This window comes from Lampris incognitus, chromosome 19, assembly GCF_029633865.1.
Source record: "Lampris incognitus isolate fLamInc1 chromosome 19, fLamInc1.hap2, whole genome shotgun sequence".
Lineage (NCBI taxonomy): Eukaryota > Metazoa > Chordata > Actinopteri > Lampriformes > Lampridae > Lampris > Lampris incognitus.
Genome location: NC_079229.1, coordinates 31,973,640 through 31,996,256, shown reverse-complemented (window position 1 = coordinate 31,996,256; position 22,617 = coordinate 31,973,640). Strand labels below are relative to the sequence as shown.

General features: G+C 50.5%; 1 protein-coding gene across 1 annotated transcript in view; it reads left to right on the top strand.

The window, feature by feature from the left end:
* Positions 1-22,276, top strand: part of drosha (drosha ribonuclease III) — a 135,308-nt gene extending 113,032 nt beyond the window's left edge. The window contains exons 30-33 of the mRNA XM_056299242.1: positions 3,461-3,564; positions 11,042-11,134; positions 15,820-15,866; positions 21,669-22,276. Of these exons, the coding sequence (XP_056155217.1) occupies positions 3,461-3,564; positions 11,042-11,134; positions 15,820-15,866; positions 21,669-21,799 (375 nt within the window). The 3' untranslated portion in view covers positions 21,800-22,276. The remainder of the gene's footprint in view (positions 1-3,460; positions 3,565-11,041; positions 11,135-15,819; positions 15,867-21,668) is intronic.
* The last annotated feature ends 341 nt before the right edge of the window (positions 22,277-22,617 follow it).

Below are 22,617 nucleotides of genomic sequence, written 5' to 3'. Positions count from 1 at the left end.
GGAGACGCAGGGCAGAGGCAGTGAGGTTGGAGCTAATGGCCGTTGTGCTGATGGTGCCGGCACAACCCCCTCTCGCCCCATGGCGTCATGTACTGATACGGTTGCCATAGCGTTGAGATATTTATTTTTTAGTTTCTTTTTTTTTTTTGGTGCATTTTCCACCATTATTGGATAGTGATAGTAGAGAGAGACAGGAAAGGGAGGGGTGAGAGAGGGGAGGACATCCAGCAAAGTGCCTGGGCCGGATTCGAACCCGTGCCGCTGCGGTAAGGACTCAGGCTGATATGGTACACGCTCAACCAGGGGAGCCACCGGGGTGACCCAGAAGGTACCCTGCACATCTGTATAGAGAGGTGGTGGGTGTTCCATAGCCTCCAGTGTTAAACTTCCCACCTTGGGGGCGTCCGGGTAGCGTGGAGGTCTATTCCGTTGTTTACCAGCAAGGGGATCGCCGGTTCGAATCCCCGTGTTACCTCCGGCTTGGTCGGGCGTCCCTACAGACACAACTGGCCACGTCTGCGGGTGGGAAGCCGGATTGTGGGTATGTGTCCTGGTCGCAGCACTAGCGCCTCCTCTGGTCGGTTGGGGCGACTGTTTTGGGGGGTGGGGGAACTGGGGAGGAATAGCGTGATCCTCCCACGCGCTACGTCCCCCTGGCGAAACTCCTCACTGTCAGGTGAAAAGAGGCGGCTGGCGACTCCACATGTATCGGAGGAGGCATGTGGTAGTCTGCAGCCCTCCCTGGAACGGCAGAGGGGGTGGAACAGCAACTGGGACGGCTCGGAAGAGTGGGGTGATTGGACGGGTTCAAATGGGGAGAAAAAAATCACAAAAAACCCCCCCATAACTTCCCACCTGATCTGTGAATATTAATGACATACAGGTGAGGTCATGGTTCAGGTTTGGGTAACGGTTGATACAGCGTCCATATGTAGGCAGTCCAAGAAAGCCATGAGGGAGTAAACACGGGAGTATTCTGATTCTGATTCTGATTCTGAAACACTGTGACGCGCATAGTCAAAAGAATTCAGCTCCACTTCGAAGGTATGCATTTATTCTTTCACTTCATGAACGCGTAAAAACACAAACTCGTGCAAACTCCCGAATCATAAATTGGGTTGTGTGAGTGCGGTCAACAGAAAATATTCACTCCCAAGTTCGCCTCCTCTCTCCGTCACTGCCAAAAAGGTTAACAGGTGACTGCAATCAAATAGGACCGCGATCATTACTGCCAAAGTGTGTTTGTGTGTGTGATATATATATATATATAGATATATAGATGTTTCTATATATATATATATATATATACTAGAAGAACCCCGCTACAATGTAGCGGTTTGGTTATCCACCCGTCTAAATCTCCCTCCTCTTCATCCTGCCAGCTAACCGCCTTCCCCCTGCCCCTAAACCCCCCCTCCACTCCAACTCCCTCCCCCCAAATGCTCAGAATCATCTGAAACGCCGAGAAAAGTGGTTTTTAGCCATTTTTAGAAAAATGCATATTTATGCATAATTTTAATTTTCTGGGATTTTTCCCTTTCTCTCTGAGACAATACCTACCACCTCCAAAAAGAATTAGGATCATAAGTGCTTTAGTTTTCGGTCCCGCTATCTACACTAACTAACACACACACACACACACACACACACTAACACCACACACACACATTGCGAAAATATATGAGTAGACATCACAGAGTATCACATACTCTCACATACTTAAATGGGCTAGTATGAGAGCCCATGCACGCACACACACACTCTCACACACACACACACACACACACAAACACACACACACACACACACTCTCTCTCGCTCTCTCTCGCAGTAACCAGCCAGTGTGGCCGTGCTCCCTGTGAAGCCACTGCAGAGGTCTGATCTGCCATGCTAATTGCTGTCTTGGTGAGTCTCTCTAGAGAGACTCTCTAGCTCTGGAGAAGCTGAGCTGTGCGTCATGGTGGCTCCAAAAGAAAGAAAGGTGGGGGGGGGGGGGGGGGAGGGAGAGAAGGAGAGAGAGCACCTCATTTTCATTTCCAAGAGAGGAAGTTATGAAACGACCAGCACGTCTCCTTACATAGCCTCGTGGACACCACAGAGTCGCGCAACGCACTGCTTCATCCAATTTGGATGGAAATGTGGAGCGAAGAAACCAGGGACATAAACGCTACTCGCTTGTATTCAGGTCCCCCCTCTCTCTCTCTCTCTCTCCCCCTCTCTTCCTCTCTCTCGCCACGCTGTGTGACCGTGCATACGGCGTGTCTGTTGGGCCCACGCCGGCGTCTGTTTACTTGCGTGCATTACATCCACTTTCCTCCACCTGCGATGGCTTCCACTGGAGCAGGACTCCACATGCACTGCTTTCAAAACAACCAAATTTCTCTGCTTAAGGCTGAAGGGAGTGCAGATGCCCCCCCCCCCCCCAGAGAGAAGACGGATGGAGAAGAAGCAAAGTGAGGAGCAGGAGCTCCCTCAGCAGAGATGAGAGGGCGAGAGAGAGAGAGAGAGAGAGAGAGAGAGAGAGAGAGAGAGAGAGAGAGAGAGAGAGAGAGAGAGTAAAGGGAAGGGTGCAGGAGGCTACAGAGGCAGAAGCACTCTTTGTAGAAAATTAATAGGAGCAGACAGTTCCAGATTTCCAGAGTCAGAGTCTGCCTTTTTCTAAAAAGGCTGCCTCCTTGTTAATGGAAGGGCTTTTAAAACTCCCCATTGGATAAGAGAAATGTATCAGGCCTGCACACCTGGGAGACTCCAGACGCTCTTTATTTCAAGCCCGGGATCGGCTTTTGTCTTAAGTAGCCTGTGATTTGTACCCTCTGCTAAGACACAGATCGAGAGCCGGGAGAGAGCCGAGCGAGAGAGATGGAAATGGAGTCAGAGATGGAGAGAGTTGGCGAATAAGTGAGAGTGCAGGAGGAAGGAGGCGAAAAAAGCCAGGGAGCAGCGGGGGGAGGGGGGTTAGAAATGAAGGAACAGCCGAAGTGGAAGAAGTTTGTAGCTGCTGTTCTTTTTATTTCTCCCTCCTTTGATTTGTTTTTGCAATTTAAAGTCTCTAAAAGTAATTTTTTTTAACTTTTTTTTTTTTTGTTTGTTTCCTCCGGGGGCTCCGGTTCCTCCCAAAGACATGTAGATCAGGTGACTCGCCCATACTAAATTGCCCCTATGTATGAATGTGTGTGTGTGTGTGTGTGTGTGTGTGTGTGTGTGTGTGTGTGTGTGTGTGAGTGGGTGGGTGGGTGGGTGGGTGGGTGGGCGTGGGCCCTGTGATGGCCTGGCGGCCTGTCCAGGGTGTCTCCCCGCCTGCCGCCCAATGACTGCTGGGATAGGCTCCAGCATCCCCGTGACCCTGAGAGCAGGACAAGCGGCTTGGATAATGAATAACAATTCTCTAAAAATGTTTGTTTATGTGTGTGTCTTTGTGCATCTTTGTGTGATTTTGTCTTTATCTGTGTGTGTGTTGCAGGAGTTCATTCTGAACCAGGACTGGAATGATCCCAAATCCCAGCTGCAGCAGTGCTGTTTGACCTTAAGAACAGAAGGAAAAGAACCTGATATTCCCCTTTACAAGTGAGACCCTCAAACACACACACACACACACACTCGCAAATCTATACTTGTAGGGTCCCCTCATTGACTACATTCACTTCCTAGCCTTTAACCTTAACCACACAAACTACATGCCTAACCCTAACCCTTACACTAACCTTAACCTGACCTTTACCCTAACCTTAACCCTAAAACCAAGTGCTAACCCTAAAATAGACCCTTTTACTTGTGGGGGGCCATTTTAGGTGGTTTCTGGTTTTTCCATTCTAATGGGGTCATTTTGGCCCCATAGGGTAAGAAAAACGAGTACACACACACACACACACACACACACACACTTCTGCATATTAGATTTAAAAGTCAGGGGCAGTCCTCAGTTTATCTGCCAAGAGAGGCGTTTTGTTTTTGTGCGGCTGTGTTTTCCCGAGTAGTTCGCTCAGAGTGAGTTTTTAAAGTCATGCGGCGATGGAAAGCTGCACAGATGGCAGACCTCTTTTTTTCTGTATGAGCAGCGAGTGTAGTTTTTTTTTTTCATTTTATTTTCTCCGTGGATTTATCAGAATCCGTTAGAACTGGTAGACGTTCCCAAACGGGGCCACGAGATTTTGTGGTTCCGAAAACCTGACACATCCATCAGTGCACTCCAAACGTGTACACACACAACCGGATGGACACACACATAAGCAGACCAACAACAAAAAAAAAAGGGGGGGGTGAGGGGGCGGACCTGAACCGGTCTCTGAAAAGAACGGTTCAGCACACATCTGGAGGAGTAAAATGGCACAAAATGTAATTTGCAGGACATTTTTCCCCAGATGCTGGCGGTGTTTGTTGTTGTGGTGAATAAACACTCCCGGAGACTCCTCTTACGTGACAGAAAGGTCAAGGAACAAGTGCCATTTGACAGACGGCTTTTGAGAGCCGCTTGTATGGCAGGATGTTTGTCGCCATGGCAACTGTCAAACAAACGTTTCTGGGGAAGAGACGGCCGGGGTCGGCGGGGTTGGTACAGTTTATGTGCGAACACCTTACAATTCGTCTTTCAGTCGGTTCTGTGACCCCCCCCCCCCCCCCCGCTGTCCACGTTATCGCCAAAATTTTATTTTTTGTTGTTTTTGTTTTCTATGTTTTTATTTACTTAATTGAGCTCCCAAGTGATTTAAAAAGCAGCAATAGGACACACAAGACTGTGCTGAGTCTTATCTTTTGCAAAAGGCTCGCCCGGTTCTTTGATTCAGGTCGACAAAGGCGAATAAGAAGTCAGACGACTTCTTGCTGGTTCGTGATGTTTTATTTGGCACACAACACACAGGTAGTGCTGCAGCGCTGGAGACGTACCCTCGGCGCGACCGGGAGTCGTCTGCCAAATAACAGAAACAACATAGTGATATATACTAAAACAACAAGGCGTGGTGCTTTTTCGGAGACAGGCGTGATCTTCTTTTTTGGTTTCCCTTCGCCACTGTCGGTTACGTTTTCCTCGCGTTGTTTTGCATGTGTAGCGCGTGTCCTAATCAGGTTCATGTGCATGGCGTTCCTGCTCCAAGGCCGTCCTAATGAGGTGGGTGCACATAGTGTTTCTACTCCAAGGCCGTCTCTGTCAGGCCGGCGTACAATGTTCCTACTCTCAGGCCCAGCTGCTTTAACTGTACACACACACACACACACACACACACACACACAGGCAGATCTTTGATTGTTCTTCGCCCTCGCCATTCCCAGTGACACATGAGTCTTCTTCTTTGGTCACTTTGTAGCTTGCACATGGGATCATGCAGCTCCCAGTAAGATCAATTGTCCAGCCCCCCCCCCCCCGCATGGCACGGCCCTGGCCCCCGCTCAGCGATGTGGAGGGGATGAGTCACAGCTGCGTACTGTTTCATGTAGCGGTAGATGTTGGCCCGAAACCCATGTTTGAGAGTGTACACACACAAAAACAACACACAAACTGAGATGGAAGTTAGGTTGAGGAGGGACTGTGTGAGTGAGGGTCGGGTGGAGAGAGATGGAGATAGAGACTGTGTGAGTGAGGGTCGGGTGGAGAGAGATGGAGATAGAGACTGTGTGAGTGAGGGTCGGGTGGAGAGAGATAGAGACTGTGAGTGAGGGTCGGGAGGAGAGAGATAGAGATAGAGACAGTGTGAGTGAGAGTCGGGTGGAGAGAGATGGAGATAGAGACTGTGTGAGTGAGAGTCGGGTGGAGAGAGATGGAGACTGTGTGAGTGAGGGTCGGGTGGAGAGAGATAGAGACTGTGAGTGAGGGTCGGGTGGAGAGAGATAGAGACTGTGTGAGCGAGGGTCGGGTGGAGAGAGATAGAGACTGTGAGTGAGGGTCGGGTGGAGAGAGATAGAGACTGTGAGTGAGGGTCGGGTGGAGAGAGATAGAGATAGAGACTGTGTGAGCGAGGGTCGGGTGGAGAGAGATAGAGAGAGACTGTGAGCGAGGGTCGGGTGGAGAGAGATAGAGACTGTGTGAGTGAGGGTCGGGTGGAGAGAGATAGAGACTGTGTGAGTGAGGGTCGGGTGGAGAGAGATAAAGATAGAGACTGTGTGCATGAGGGTCGGGTGGAGAGAGATAGAGATAGAGACTGTGAGTAAGGGTCGGGTGGAGAGAGATAGAGACTGTGAGTGAGGGTCGGGTGGAGAGAGATAGAGATAGAGACTGTGAGTGAGAGTCGGGTGGAGAGAGATAGAGATAGAGACTGTGAGTAAGGGTCGGGTGGAGAGAGATAGAGACTGAGTGAGGGTCGGGTGGAGAGAGATAGAGACTGTGTGAGCGAGGGTCGGGTGGAGAGAGATAGAGACTGTGAGTGAGGGTCGGGTGGAGAGAGATAGAGACTGTGTGAGTGAGGGTCGGGTGGAGAGAGATAGAGACTGTGAGTGAGGGTCTGGTGGAGAGAGATAGAGACTGTGAGTGAGGGTCTGGTGGAGAGAGATAGAGACTGTGAGTGAGGGTCTGGTGGAGAGAGATAGAGACTGTGAGTGAGGGTCGGGTGGAGAGAGATAGAGACTGTGAGTGAGGGTCTGGTGGAGAGAGATAGAGACTGTGTGAGCGAGGGTCGGGTGGAGAGAGATAGAGACTGTGTGAGCGAGGGTCGGGTGGAGAGAGATAGGGACTGTGTGAGCGAGGGTCGGGTGGAGAGAGATAGAGACTGTGTGAGCGAGGGTCGGGTGGAGAGAGATAGAGACTGTGAGTGAGGGTCGGGTGGAGAGAGATAGAGACTGTGTGAGTGAGGGTCGGGTGGAGAGAGATAGAGATAGAGACTGTGTGAGTGAGGGTCGGGTGGACAGAGATAGAGACTGTGAGTGAGGGTCGGGTGGAGAGAGATAGAGATAGAGACTGTGTGAGCGAGGGTCGGGTGGAGAGAGATAGAGACTGTGTGAGCGAGGGTTGGGTGGAGAGAGATAGAGATAGAGACTGTGTGAGCGAGGGTCGGGTGGAGAGAGATAGAGAGAGAGACTGTGTGAGCGAGGGTCGGGTGGAGAGAGATAGAGACTGTGTGAGCGAGGGTCGGGTGGAGAGAGATAGAGACTGTGTGAGCGAGGGTCGGGTGGAGAGAGATAGAGACTGAGCGAGGGTCGGGTGGAGAGAGAGAGATAGAGACTGAGCGAGGGTCGGGTGGAGAGAGATAGAGAGAGACTGTGTGAGCGAGGGTCGGGTGGAGAGAGATAGAGATAGAGACTGTGTGAGCGAGGGTCGGGTGGAGAGAGATAGAGAGAGAGACTGTGTGAGCGAGGGTCGGGTGGAGAGAGATAGAGAGAGAGACTGTGTGAGCGAGGGTCGGGTGGAGAGAGATAGAGACTGTGTGAGCGAGGGTCGGGTGGAGAGAGATAGAGACTGTGAGCGAGGGTCGGGTGGAGAGAGATAGAGATAGAGACTGTGTGAGCGAGGGTCGGGTGGAGAGAGATAGAGACTGTGAGCGAGGGTCGGGTGGAGAGAGATAGAGAGAGAGACTGTGTGAGCGAGGGTCGGGTGGAGAGAGATAGAGAGACTGTGTGAGCGAGGGTCGGGTGGAGAGAGATAGAGACTGTGTGAGCGAGGGTCGGGTGGAGAGAGATAGAGACTGTGTGAGCGAGGGTCGGGTGGAGAGAGATAGAGACTGTGAGCGAGGGTCGGGTGGAGAGAGATAGAGATAGAGACTGTATGAGCGAGGGTCGGGTGGAGAGAGATAGAGAGAGAGACTGTGTGAGCGAGGGTCGGGTGGAGCAAGACAGATACTGAGTTAATGCACCACACCTTTTCTTAAGATTCCCATATGCGAAAGTGAGCAGTTACAGATCTCGACCCACAACCTCAGCACGGCCACTTTACCTCGCCTGTGGTCAGGGCCGGATACACAAGGGAATGGACCCAAAACACACACACACACACACACACACACACACACACACACACACACACACACACACACACACACACACACACACACACACACACACCCCAACACCAACGCAAACTGACAGGCCCGTGCTGTCGGGTCACCCTGAACGCCGAGATCTGAATCTCTAGCAGCGCTGCGGGAGTCGCGTGGACCTCCCGCTAGCGCTCCCTCTCCTCCGCACACTCCCATCTTCTTCTTCTTCTTCTTCTTCTTCTTCTTCTTCTTCTTCTTCTTCTTCTTCTTCTTCTTCGTTTGTGCGACAGCTAAACACTCAAAGGGAGTTAGAGAGAGCAAATACAAACACTCAGCAGGCAACACAACGGCCTGTCTCTGGGACTCCAGAGACAGGCCGTTGTGTTGTCGTCATCAGGGGCTCCTGGAAGGAGGTGGCTGACGTCTCCAGAGCTTCCAAGTCTGTTTTTTTAATTGATTTGTTTTACCTTTTTGTTGTTGTTGTTGTCGTCTTTGTAATACCTTTCGTGATTTGAGCGAGGCGTTAATCCCGAGCGGCACGCGCTCCCCGCGGAGACTCGGCGGAGGTGTAAAACAGGTCCCGTCGGCTCCGCACAACCCGGGAGCTCCTTCGTTTGTAACTGAGAAGGGGAGGGGGGGGGTCGGGGCAGTGGTGGTGGTGGGGGGAGTGAATTATTGATGGCGTGCCATAAGTGACCACATCGCATTAAAAATGGATCGCTCTCCTGAAATAAGTAAATTGTCTGTGAATAATTTAGGCGCCTCGCAGCTTGGGCGCGGGGTGTTTATGCAAATGTTAACATTTCAAACAACTCCCCGAGTTTTTTTTTATATTTTTTTTTATGTTATCTGCCGGCTTGTAGGCGAGCGTCCCCCGCTGTCGCACGACAGACGGGAAGAAACTCTCTGGCGCCGTTCAGACGCGTCACGTCGCATTTCTGGTGACGCGCCGGATTCGGACGCGGGGCAGGACGTGGAAGAGCAGAACGGACGAGATGGAGCTGGTTTAGGCCCCAACTGTGCTAGTTTGGGCGATATTATGAGAGGAAGGTATAAACAGGAAGTAAGACGTGTTGCACATCTACTCCCGTATTGTCGTAATGTGTGTGTGTGTGTGTGTGTGTTAGTGTAGATAGCGGGACCGAAAACTAAAGCACTTATGATCCTAATTCTTTATGGAGGTGGTAGGTATTGTCTCAGAGAGTAAGGGAAAAATCCCAGAAAATTAAAATTATGCATAATTATGCATAAATATGCAAAATATGAATTTTTATAAAATGGCTAAAAACCACTTTTCTCGGCATTTCACATGATTCTGAGCATCTTTGATTTTTTTCACCTATATAAAAAAAAATTTCTGGGCCTTAGAAATGTTTTGGCATTATGCAAAATATATGCCTTTTTTGCAAAAATGCACTTATGATCCTCATTTTTTTTGGAGGTGGTAGGTATTGTTCCAGAGAGGACCAGAAAAATAGCAGAACATTAAAATAATTATAATTATGCAAAATATGCATTTTCTAAAAATGGCTAAAAACCACTTTTCTCGGCGTTTCAGATGATTCTGAGCATTTGGGGGGAGGGAGTTGGAGTGGGGGGGGTAAACCACTTTTCGGCATTTCAGATGATTCTGAGCATTTTTTGGGGGGGGGGTTGGAGTGGGGGGGGGGTTTAGGGGCAGGGGGAAGGCGGTTAGCTGGCAGGATGAAGAGGAGGGAGGTTTAGACGGGTGGAGAACCGACCCGCTACATTGTAGCGGGCTTCTTCTAGTGGTCCTTATGTTATGAAGAGTGGGGTTTTTTTGGCGAAGTGGTCGCTGCACATGCACGTTATCCGACTCCGCTCCCCCCGACCGCAGACAGCGGTTCGCTAGCCATTTTTTCCGGCGTTTTCGGTCACTTTCTTGCACCCCCCCCCCCCTCGTGACCAACAACTTTTGGTACTCGATAAAAACTCCTTGTGGTTTCTCAGTTGATGACGCCACACATAGGCATTTCCGAGGTTTGTGATAGTGCTTCCTATGTAGAAAACCACTTCCTGCCCTCCGTCCGTAGTTCGTGACGTCATATGCAAACAACCTATCGAAGTCTCTTTTCTTGCGTCCGGGTGGCGCGGCGGTCTATTCCGTTGCCTACCAACACGGGGATCGCCGGTTCGAATCCCCGGCGTTCCCTCCGGCTTGGTCGGACATCCCCACAGACACGATTGGCCGTGTCTGCGGGTGGGAGGCCGGATGCGGGTACGTGTCGCGGACTCTGCACTAGCGCGCCTCCTCCGGTCGATCAGGGCGTCTGTTCAGAGGGGGGAGGGGGAACTGGGGGGTCATAGCGTGATCTTCCCACGTGCTACGTCCCCCTGGCGAAACTCCTCACTGTCAGGTGAAAAGAAGCGGCTGGCGACTCCACAAGTATTGGAGGAGGCATGCGGTAGTCTGCAGCCCTCCCCGGATGCGGAGCAGAGACCGGGACGGCTCGGAAGAGTGGGGTAATTGGCCGGGTACAATTGGGGAGAAAAAAAGGGGGGGGGCACAAAAAAAGTCTCTTCTTTTCTGACCCCCCCCCCCCACACGTCCTCTTCAGATTGTTTACCCACATTGCACTCCAGAGACTAAAGCCCCCGGTCTCTCAGACTTGAATGTAATTTCTTTATTTTTGACCCCCCCCCACTCCCCCCCCCATCCCCCCCGACATGTCATATTGGTTGCCAAACACAGATCCTGACATCTGAAGATGATTGGAGGGTGGTGTGTACCAGTTCATGTAAGATGTGTTGTGTGTGTGTGTGTGTGTGTGTGTGTGTGTGTGTGTGTGTGTGTGTGTGTGTGTGTGTGTGTGCGTGCGTGTGTGTGTGCGCGTGTTCCTGTCAGACGACTTGGATACACCATGGAAACATGTCCGTGAATTCAGCCTGTCCTTCTCACATGAATTAGATTTGCTCCAATTGAAAACTTTTTTTTTTCCCTTCCCCTTTTCTGTTATTATTTCCGTAGAGGACGATGTCACGGAGTGTCCTTGAGCTTTCTCCTGCGCAGCTGCGCTCTTCCTCTCACCGCCCACACACTTCTTTCCTCCTGCTCCTCTTCCTCCTCCTCCTCGTCGTGGCCTCTCATCCCCCCCTTGTGTTTTCTGTGTTTGAATTTGCAGGACCCTGCAGACCGTGGGTCCGTCGCACGCCAGGACTTACACCGTGGCGGTGTACTTCAAAGGAGAGCGCATCGGCTGTGGCAAAGGTCCAAGGTGGGTACCGTACAGTACAATATGACTGGAATTAGACACCCCCCCCATCTCTTTCTCAGTGCATTGCTAGTGATGTCAAGAAATATGTTTGCACTTTATTGATGGTGTTTATGATAGCAATTAAGCGTGTGTCGGCCTTCCGTATCGGGAAAGGCATTATGCGGAATGAAAATGAATCGATTCATTATTGATTTGACATAAGTCGTGTTCTGCAGACATCACTATGTACAGAGAATAGCTGTGGAAAAGACGGCACCCTACCCAGATCCTACGATGGTTCAGACGTGGCGTGGTGGTCTCTTCCGTTTCCTATCAACACGGGGATCGCCGGTTCGGATCCCCGTGTTACCTCCGGCTTGGTCGGGCGTCCCTACAGACACAATTGGCCGTGTCTGCGGGTGGGAACCCGGATGTGGGTATGTGTCCTGGTCGCTGCACTAGCCCCTCTTCTGGTCGGTCGGGGCGCCTGTTCAGGGGGGAGGGGGAACTGGGGGGCCTGTTCAGGGGGGAGGGGGAACTGGGGAGGGAATAGCCTGATCCTCCCACGCGCCACGTCCCCCTGGTGAAACTCCTCACTGTCAGGTGAAAAGAAGCGGCTGGCGACTCCACTTGTATGGGAGGAGGCATGTGGTAGTCTGCAGCCTTCCCCGGATCGGCAGAGGGGGCGGAGCAGCGACTGGGACGGCTCGGAAGAGTGGGGTACTTGGCCAGATACAATTGGGGAGAAAAGGGGGAAAATTCCACACAAAACCCCCCCCCCCAAAAACTATGTCTTCAAAATGGATGGAAGGATTCTCGAGACATTTTGTGGGCGACACCGGCGTGTCCGTTGAGGCAGACTAGGGGCGGCACCTCGGTAAGGGCGGCAAAATGTGGGCAGCTATTCATGAGCCAGATCGCTGAGTAACCAGTAGCAGTAACTGGAGGCTCGCTATGCTGCGTGTTCTGTAAGCACAGCGACTTGCTGAGGGATGTGTCAATCACGCTGCGCCCTGCCTCCCTCCCACGAGCCAATGGCAGCCTGGCCTACTGACATCAATTTCAGTTGTCTTGGAGAAAAACAATACGCAACGTGAGGATTCGGGTAAGAAAATACTGCAGCATAGCTAAACGACCGAAATGATCTGGCTGTGATATAAAAAGAGGAGCCTATTGGAGGGGCAAGCACTCCAAAAACACAGGGATTTGTGTGTTGAGATATATTGATCCTGGAAGTGTTAGCAAGGACGATGCACCTTCAAGTCCACCGCTAACCAAGGGGCCGCTAGCACAACTGCCACGTTGCTCCATAAGAGGCAGAAGTTGCTAACGCTAGCAGCATCACAAGAGTAGGCTTTAACCCACACAGACCTGCTTGGTGCATTATTATCTATTGTCTCCGTCAGGTGATAGCCTGCAGGGGGATTATGTGTGTGTGTGTGTGTGTGTGTGTGTGTGTGTCTGTCTGTGTGTGTGTGCGCGTGTGTGTGTGTGTGTGTCCGCAGCTAATCTCACATACTACTGGACCTATCAACCTAATATTGTGCACAGTTATGACATGACTATATGATAGAAAACCTCTCGTGGTTGTGGTGATTCAAAACCTTTGAAAATGCTTGTTCTCGCCCGTCACCATTCACTCTCTAGCTCGCTCGACCACCGCTTCTCTCTCTCTCTCTCTCTCTCTCTCTCTCTCTCTCTCTCTCTCTCTCTCTCTCTCTCGCTTTCTCTCTCTCTCTCTCTCTCTCTCTCTCTCTCGCTCTCTCTCTCTTTCTCTCTCTCTCTCTCTCTCTCTCTCTCTCTCTCTCTCTCGCTCTCTCTTTCTCTCTCTCTCTCTCTCTCTCTCTCTCTCTCTCTCTCTTTCTCTCTCTCTCTCTCTCTCTCTCTCTCTCTCTCTCTCTCTCTCGCTCTCTCTCTTTCTCTCTCTCTCTCTCTCGCTCTCTCTCTCTCTCTCTCTCTATATATATATATATGTATACATCTCTCTATCTCTCTCTCTCTCTCTCTCTCTCTCTCTCTCTATATATATATATATATATATATTCTCTCGTCTGAAGCCAGAGCTGGCCTGACTGTGGTTTTCCGGAACATTACCGAAGGCAGAGCTACTATACTGTGACCAAAATGGTCACATAGCAAACCTTTTCTTGTTGGAAAGTGCAAGTTCATATCAGACTAGGTCGCATTCGTGCGAGGGTCCGCCGAGCAGGCTGCACATCCACAGACTGACAGGCAAAACGTTTTCATCAGGGAGAGTGAGCGCGGCTTATTAAAAACTTTTTTCCCATACTTCCTGTTCAGTCGACTTGGGCACTGTGCAGAAGTCTTATAATGGCAGGAGATACACTGGTTTCTCTGTCCATGTGTGTGTGTGTGTGTGTCTGCTGCCAATCTCACATGCTACTTGGCCTGTCAGCCTAACAGTTTTTGTGCACAGTTATGACTGTATGATGACCTCTCGTGGTTGTGGTGATTTAAAACCTTTGAAAAACCAGTTTTATACCGCAATTGAGGGCCAACTCCTCCCTCCGCCGGTTTTTCACCTCAGTCCGAGCACCGGGGAAGAGGAGATCCGCCTGGCGGGGATCTGCACTCTGCTGAATGCACTCGTCTAGTTTGTATATGGATCCACAAAACGCCCGCATATTGCACCATGCGTACTTAAATATTGTTAGGACTTGGAGCACACTAGTGTTGCACTAGCACTAGAACCACCATGGCGGTTGTTTTGACCGTCTCGGATTTTCAGAGTTTAATAACTTTACAGACCTGCCGCTCCCTGAATGCCCCTAAAATTGCATATATTTGCATTAAAATGAGTTTTACATCAATTGCACAAAAAAAAAGTTGCGATACGATCTACCTAAAACGACCATGAGCCGTCAAAATGACCACATGTAATTTGCGTGTCATTGTGCGCAGCATGTCAGTATTTATGACGTGTCGGTCGCATCATTTCCTTCGTGAAGTTCGTCGCTCTGTACTAGAAACTCACTAGCGTCCTCCAGTGCAGAGTAATAAGAGTAATTTTTGATTACTGCCTACATGTCTGGGTACAGACGCCGCTACAGACGCACCATGACTACCACCGAGGCGCTGCAGTATTTACAGGCGTTGGACAGCGGCCATTTTAAATTGTTTGAAAAATAGTATTATGGTTGTTAAAATGTTAATTTTGGTGTCAGTCGTTTCCTAACAGACACACTAACACATGCAATGCAGTAATATCTCAACTGGGTATTTATCTTGACAAGATAGAGTTTAAAAACCGGCGGTCAGTTTGACTGCCCATGGTCGCTTTAGGTAGGAGCGAAATCCCAGTAGTTCTGGTGCTAGACCATTTGCATTATGGGTATGGCATATTGCCCCCTGTGTGTTGTTGCTGGTATGCTACACTGCACATGGGGGGGCGGGGCTAATTGTTTTTCTCCTACAGCGGCACAAGTGCATGCAGCGGTGCTGGCTGTAAGCACAGTTGATTCGATTTTGATGGGGGGAGGGAGGGGGGGTTAATGTCATATCAGAATCGGGGGACCTCCTCGAGTGGCGAGGACCGATGTCACGTTTCAGTCCGTAATATCCGTTTAAGACCACCGCGACGGCCTCGCCAACCTTTACACCGAGCCCACGCATTTTCTCCTGGAAATGAACTTTCTGCTTATTACCTTGACCAAAGTGGCATTAACCATGACGCCCGCGTGTGTGTGTGTGTGTGTGTGTGTGTGTGTGTGTGTGTGTGTGTGTGTGTGTGTGTGTGTGTGTGTGTGTGTGTGTGTGTTACTAAGGGGAACTGTTCTGCTCCGAGTGCTCCTGTTCTATCTGGGATTGGATTCGCTGTCTAAAAGGAACGGGCTCGGCGGTCAACATTGTTGATGCGCCCGTGGAGACGCCGTTGGAGCGCATCCATCCCCGTGTGCATGGGGGCCCGTTTACTTTTTATTTATATATATATATATATATATATATATATATATATATATATATAAAGAAAGCATAGCAGGTGAAAAAGGAAAATGAAAGTGAATTGGTGTGTGGAAGGCCTTTCAGAGAGGCTGGGTGGTAAAAAGCCGCAACTGAGCCGGAGAGAAATGAAAGCTAAATCCATCAAACATAGCTCAGCCCTTTTTACTGTGTGGAAACACCCTCCCTCTCCCCAAGCCAACACACACACACACACACACACACACACACACACACACACACACACACACACACACGCACTCACACACACACACACACTCTCTCTCTCTCTCCACGACCTCCCCCACACTTGAAAGAGCTCTTGCGTGCGCTAAGCTGGCGATAAGTTTGTCCCCTCCGTAGGATCTTTTGCAGCTTACTGGTTTTTTGTATTCTCCGTCCTAACCCCCCCCCCCCCCCATCAGGAAATGATCAGCTAATACATAATATATACCGAGGGACGCCGGGAGGCAGGCACACGGAGTGCCCGGCACACGGTGGGCTTACCTCTCAGAGATGGGTGCTGTGGTACCTGGATTGTCATGGAAAAAGGGCTTTTTCAGAAGGGAATGAGTGGAGTGGGGTGGGGGTGGGGCAGTTTCTGATAATCCCCTCAATATTCGGCCCGTTTTTCTTTGAATTTCCATAAAGGGATGTTTTGAATATGCTAAAGACCTTCTCTCTTTCTCCCCCCCCCCCCCCCCACTCTCTCTCTGTATCTCCTTTTTTCCTATTTTCTAATCCAGCATCCAACAGGCGGAAATGGGAGCTGCGATGGATGCACTTGAAAAATGTAAGTTGTTTGGCGGCATCAGACCCCCCCCCCCCCCACCACTCTCTCTCTCCACACACACAGACACACACGCACAATCTTTTGTGCTTTAAACACTCTTTAACACTTTAAGCCTCCTCATGTGCCTCGCTGCCGTGTTGGATATTAGTCTTGGCCATGCGGCGTGCAAGATGGCTGGCAGAGAGCTGCGGCCCGACCAGTCGCTTGGCCGCTCCATACAGGATGCTAGCCTGTTTGAAGTGCTAGCCCAGAACACAGCCATGACACCCAGCCAACCATCACGCGCCACCAAAAAGCCACCCAGCGCGCGGGGAGCGGTAGTAGCACCCTCAACCGTATCAGTGGTCTTGGGGGAAAATGGCGGAAAATTTGGACGGGGAAATTTCCCCGTCATTTGCTTTGTGATGCGGAGCCACCAGGGTGAGACGTGGTGCTCCTCCTGGGCCTCTCCAGCACCTCTTCAGAGAGGAGTGAAGTGCGAGCTGACACATCTCCTGTACATCTCTTCAGTGCTTGGCTCCTTTTCCTGTGGGCGTTAGCCAGCACTTAAGGAGAACACTGAAGTCGGCGGCGGCGGCGGCGGGTGGGGGGGTTAGACACTTACAATGTCTCACTCGCTGCCAAGTAAAACCCCAGTTTCAGGGGATTCAGCTACACGGCCACCAGCGATGGCCATCAGCTCCTCTTCAGTGCATAAGTATGTGCATGCATAATAGAGCGCATTAGCTGCAGTACAATAAGACACCAGCATGTGACCCGGTGTAATTTTGATTTTTTTTTTTCCTTTGCTTGCTTGCATCCCATCTGGCTACCACATAAATCAAAAGTACAATTTGTTCTTAAGCTCAACTAATTAGCCAGAGGTGGACACAAATGGTTTTTTCCGGAGCGGGCCGGTGGAACTTGTCGAGGTCGGCCGGGTCAAACTTTGATTTCATTCAGCCCATAAATGAGGCCCCAAGCCACTTGTGATTGATACTGTTTGTGCGACCAGGCTCTTGTTTTTTTTTTATGAAACATTAGTGTTGGGATGTTATTATTTTAAACCATTTTCCCACCACTCTCTCCATCTCTCTCTCACCCGCTGTCTGCTCTCTCTCTCTCTCTCTCTCCGCATAACCTTCTCCCCTTCCTCTTCCCTGCAGTTTGTTCCGACTCTTTCTTCCCTCCTTCCATCTTGTGTAGCTCCGCGCAAAGGCTCTCTCTCTCTCTCTCTCTCTCTCTCTCTTCTTCTCTCTCTCTCTTTCTGTCTCTTGTCCCCCCCCCCCCCCGCCCAAACTCGGTTCTCTCCATTTTCTCTCCCCGGTGTACAGCTCTGTCACCGTGATTGATAGATGCTCATTGCTAGTAAATGAACATTTCCCCCCTCATAAATTGCCGTTTCGTGTGACTAGATTAGCGATGCCTTTTTAAAAGGTCAGTTAATTTAAAATCATCTCCACGAGTCCTCCTTCCTTTTCCAGTGTAAAACACTTCCAGTTGCGGTCGCCCCCCCTTGTTTGACTTTGCGTTATCGTTTACTTTTAATTCTGCCTGATGTCAAATCCTGACACGCATCCGGATGGCAGCCAAGCTTAAAGTCTTGCCTTTTGCTCTCAGCCGATGCCCCCGAGCGCTGAGCCTCGAGTTCGGCCAGTTCTGTTGTTCTTGATTAATTACCCGAGCAAGTGTGGAGTACTTTATCAGAACTATTGCTTCACTGGAATAATAAAAGATACCACCAGTTACTAGTTAGCATTCTCCCCCCCTCCCCCACCCCCGTTTTTCTCCCCAATTGTACCCGGCCAACTACCCCGCTCTTCTGAGCCGTCCCGGTCGCTGCTCCACCCCCTCTGCCGACCCGGGGAGGGCTGCAGACTACCACATGCCTCCTCCAATACATGTGGAGTCGCCGGCCGCTTCTTTTCACCTGACAGTGAGGAGTTTCACCATGGGGACGTAGCACGTGGGAGGATCACGCTATTCCTCCCTCCCCCGAACAGGCAACCCGACCAACCAGAGCTGCAGCGACCAGGACAGGCCTGTAGGGACGCCCGACCAAGCCGGAGGTAACACGGGGATTCGAACTGGAGATCCCCCCCCTGTTGGTAGGTGACGGGATAGGTCACTACGCTACCCGGACGCCCCACTTAGCCTTTTTGCTTTTGTCCGGTCGGTTGGGCTACACTATCTGACGCTTCGTCAGGTTTAGATGACGACGGTGAAATCTCACTTCCTGGATCATCCAGTCTTTCACCCGTGACTGAATCATGCTGAGACGAGTCCCCACACAGCGGCCCCAGTATGCCACCGTCCACAGAGGAACCATTGAGGATCGCATTCACGTTCAACTGAATGGCCCTTTTTCTCTCTGCAAGGTCAAGCTCCATAGGAAGCCGTGTATATCTCCTGACCAAGAGCTCGTGTAATGGGCGCCGCTCGACGCCGCGGCAGCGAGCGGAGCCGCGTTGTCTCGCATGTGATTGTCAAGGGGGCCCCGTTTCATTTGTACCCATAGCAAGACTAATCAAGGACATTAGCCCCGGTGTCATGTAATTCCTCATCGATTGTGTCATCGGCCCCCCCCCGTCTGTCTGCAGCATCGGCTACACGCTCCCTCCTCTTGTTCTACAGCCCCGACCGCGTATTACCCCGGGATCGAATCTAAGACGCCTCCCCTCGCCGTGCCATGCCGGGATCAGTTTCCATGTTTTATTTAAGGAGCCCTGCAGTTCTGGAGATTTTTTTTTTCTTTCCTTTCTTGCTGTCGGGCTTAAGCTTATTTTTCCCCGGCTGACAGAATGGGCGGCTCCGGCGGTGTTGGACAGGTGAGGAAACGGATGCCATGTGTTCGCCTAGACAGCTCAGGGCTCATTAGAGAGATGGCCGAAGCTCCGCCGGGAGTGTGTGCGCGCGCCCATGTGTGTGTGTGTCTGTGTGTTTGTGTGTGTGTGTGCGCGCGCGTGCACACTCCCTGTAGCCGAGCCATTGGTGGCTGGGCTGATTCACTTTTCATTACTTGATGGTTCTGGTTTTGACAGTCTGCTGCCTGTATCTGTCGAGGCAGGATTAAATGTTAACCAAGGCCCCAGACCGAAGGAAACATGAGTGCAAACAAATCGAGCCGAGAGAAGACGGCTACCAGAAAAGAGCGGGTTGGGTGTGTGTAGGTGTGCATAGGTGTGTGTGTGTGTGTGTGTGTGTGTGTGTGTGTAGGTGTGGAGTTTCTCAGGGCATAGATTCTCCGCGCACCGTGCACTGTTACATCTTAAAACCACATCCAATATACATGGCACCGGGTCAACTATTTGTCAGTCATCCTCTTAGAGCAGCGCCGACAGTATTAGTGATGCTGCTCGACGCCTCCGATCGCTCCTTACGACTCAATACTCTTTCTTTTTACACACACACACACACACACACACACCACCCCGCAGGTTCTTGTTTCCCAAACAGTGCAACATATCCTGAAGAAGGCCGAGACAGCTTTGCTAGTAGCTGCAAGGGGACTTGACTCTCTCTTCCTCCCTCCGTCTCTCTCCTCAGCTCCCTCTAAACCTCCTTAATCTCCGGATAAAAGCATCTGGTGGATAGAGGCAAAGTAATGTACAGTACGGAGGATCTCGATTCGCCGCCTCGCCTCCTTTTGTTTGCCCTTTGGCATGCGGACTCCCCCCCCACCCCCACCCCCCAGCATCAGCAGCGGTGCAGCGGCACTGCATTGGCTCGCAGACCAGAGTGATGTGGGTGAGCGGGGGGTGACTGACTCAGCCAGCAAAGTCCATTGTGGAAGGGTTTCACAACCGTGGCTTTCGGCTGAATACTAAACGCCTAAAGTGACGAGAGAGAGAGAGAGAGAGAGAGAGAGAGAGAGAGAGAGAGAGAGAGAGAGAGAGAGAGACGCTGAGCGTACCTACGCCCTGAGAAGAAGCTGCAGGGAAAAAGACAAAAAAAATGGCAGAAAGTCGGCGCTGATCCCTCATTGCAGATTCTGCATACGTGTGCTGCGTGAGCGTGCATTTCAGCGTCGCCGAGGCTACAGCGAGCCTCCCCCATGCTAACGCCGACCACACACACACACACACACACACACACACACTGTGGATGTTTCACACACCGCCACCCCTCCTGTGCCTGCCTAGCGGCCCTTCAAGAGAAGAAAAAGTAGGTACTCCTAGAATCGCAAGGGTGCAACCTCTGTCCTTCAGAGGAATCGCTGAATTGTGGGTAAACAAAAAAAAAAAAAGAAAAAAAGAAGCCGTCTTAAGACAAGGCGCGGGCGCTAACCAGGCTTAACCGGCGCTAATCTGTATGCAGAAGCAGAGGCTCTTTTCTCCAAGGTACTTTTCCACAGAACGCCCGGACGGCGGAGAATTCTCAATATGTCTTTGCAAACGGCCCAACACAGAGCCTCTTGTGTTTCTACCACACACACACACACACACACACAAAGGAGAGTTGGACTAAATGAAAGGCCTTATGCATTCCTCAGCAGTCCCACTCTTTTGACGTATTCTTTGTTCGGCGTGTTAAACAGCGTAAGCGGCCGGAGCTCTTTCTCGCTCCTCTCAAGGAAAAACGCCGCCGATTTCCATATTTTAACAGCGAGATGTGGTTTTCCGCCTCCACACCTTCCTGAACGTTACTCAGTCGTCGAAGGTAAATTGAAGTAGACGGTGCTCGCTCGTGGTGTGTGTGTATATGTGTGTGTGTGTGTGTGTGTATAAAATCTTTATTTATTTTACACAAGGATCCCTCCACCCTCCGCCACTCTTTCTAACGCTCTCCTGGCTTCTGCTCTGGACACATGATCCCTGCCCGATTTGTCTCTGTTGTGAATCGGTTATTGGACAGACGCCGTGGCTTCTATAGCGGAGGAGGGGGGGCACAGAACTCATAAGTCAAACATAAAAGGCAAGATCAAGGTTTGTGTCACGTTTTAAAGCGTTTCCACATTTTCGGCACGTTGACCCGTGGGGGGGGGGGCAGGAGTTCTCTCGACAGCCTCCCGACAGTGAAGCTATTGTCTGGCCCGCTGTGTTTTGTCCAAGGCCTTCTCCTTCCCCTCGTAATCACTGGTCTCATTCCTCAACTAAAAAGTATTTTACTCGTTTATTTATTTCATTTTATTTATTTAAATTTTGCCCATGATTGAAGCAATTTATGGTCCATGAACCAGTCCCCGTTGCACATCTGCAACGAGTTTTTGACAGGAAGGCTGGAATGAGAAACACTGGAAACTGAATAGCACTATTGAGAGAGAGGTTACCGAGGTGGCCTCGCAATTTTCAGACATGGAGTTTGTGTGTGTGTGTGTGTGTCTGTGTGTGTGTGTGTGTCCATGACAGCATAATCTGCTGCAATCAGATTTGTGACTTGACTGATCTGACACAAAGAGCCGTGTGCTGTTTTGGATTGGGACACACGTGTCCCTCTTAATACAGGCTGGTGTTCTTATTGTTTTGGCTCGTCCTTGTCTCACAGATCTCATTTACAGATGTTCTCTTGTAATTATGTTATCAGATCTTGCAGTCGTCTCGCCCAAGCTAAACGAGGCCTGTCTAATTTCATGTTACTTTGTTATTAATGACAACAACAACAATGTGGCGGCGGCAACGACGCCATTTTCCCTCATTTGACTCAAAGCGACAGCGCGTCAACTCGGCACGAACAACTGGAGTCGGCACAATTTGAAACCTAAATGGCTGTCTTCACCTGCATGGTTACTGACCTTCCATCTCTCTCTCCCCCTCCCTCTCTTTATGTCTGTTCTCCTTGGTCTGCTTCCTCTCTGTTTTCTCGCTCTACCTCTCCCCGCACCAGATAACTTCCCGCAGATGGCTCATCAGAAGCGCTTCATCGAGCGGAAATACAGACAGGAGCTGAAGGAGATGAGACGAGAGCGTGAGAGGCAGGAGAAGGAACCTGACAACGCAGAGGAATGCAGGAAGTGACAGCACCTCCTACACCCACCCCACCACCCCCATAACCAACCCCCACCTCCTCTATGTGGACCAATCGGAATCTGAACCCACGTCCGCACTGGAGCCCTGTCTGCCAAACTGACACCTGGGTTGGAGGGTGGGGTGTGTGTGTGTGTGTGTGTGTGTGTATATATATATATGTGTGTGTTTAGAAAGGAAACGCCAGGCTCCATTATAGTCCCCGCTGTCTGACACCTTGTTGGAGTGTCATTATTCGGCCTTTTATTTTTTATGCTTACCACCAATGCTGCTTTTACAAAGGGTCTTGTGTATGTGTGGCTAGAGGTTTTTATTAGGAAAATATTTTAAGTTTGCCATCGCTCTGATCAGTAAACGAAAATAACTAAGTTTGCCATCGCTCTGATCAGTGAACGACGTTGTCGACAACAGGAAAATTTTAATTATGTGTCCTTGATGTTTTAGTATTGAAAATAAAGATATTTTTAGATCCAGTCAGTGACTCCGAGAACCCATTTATTGTATTGTTCCGTCGCTCAACAGAAGAGGTCACCTCGGTGGGGGGAAATGGGTTCGGCTCATCTACCTTTGGCTCTGTACAACTTCCCCGTCTGCATCATACCTGCCACTCATTCAACAACAACAGCAAAAGGAAGAAGAAGAAGAAGCTTGTTTTGCTAGGCGGGGCTGGGCCGGAGTCTTTGGAAGTCAAACCTCTTCTCTCTTTTTTTTCTGCAGCCAACTGGATGACGTTAATTATTGATCGACTAATTGGTGGTTTCCTCATTTCATGAACCCCTGGATCCAGCTGTTTAACCGCTGTCTGGCAA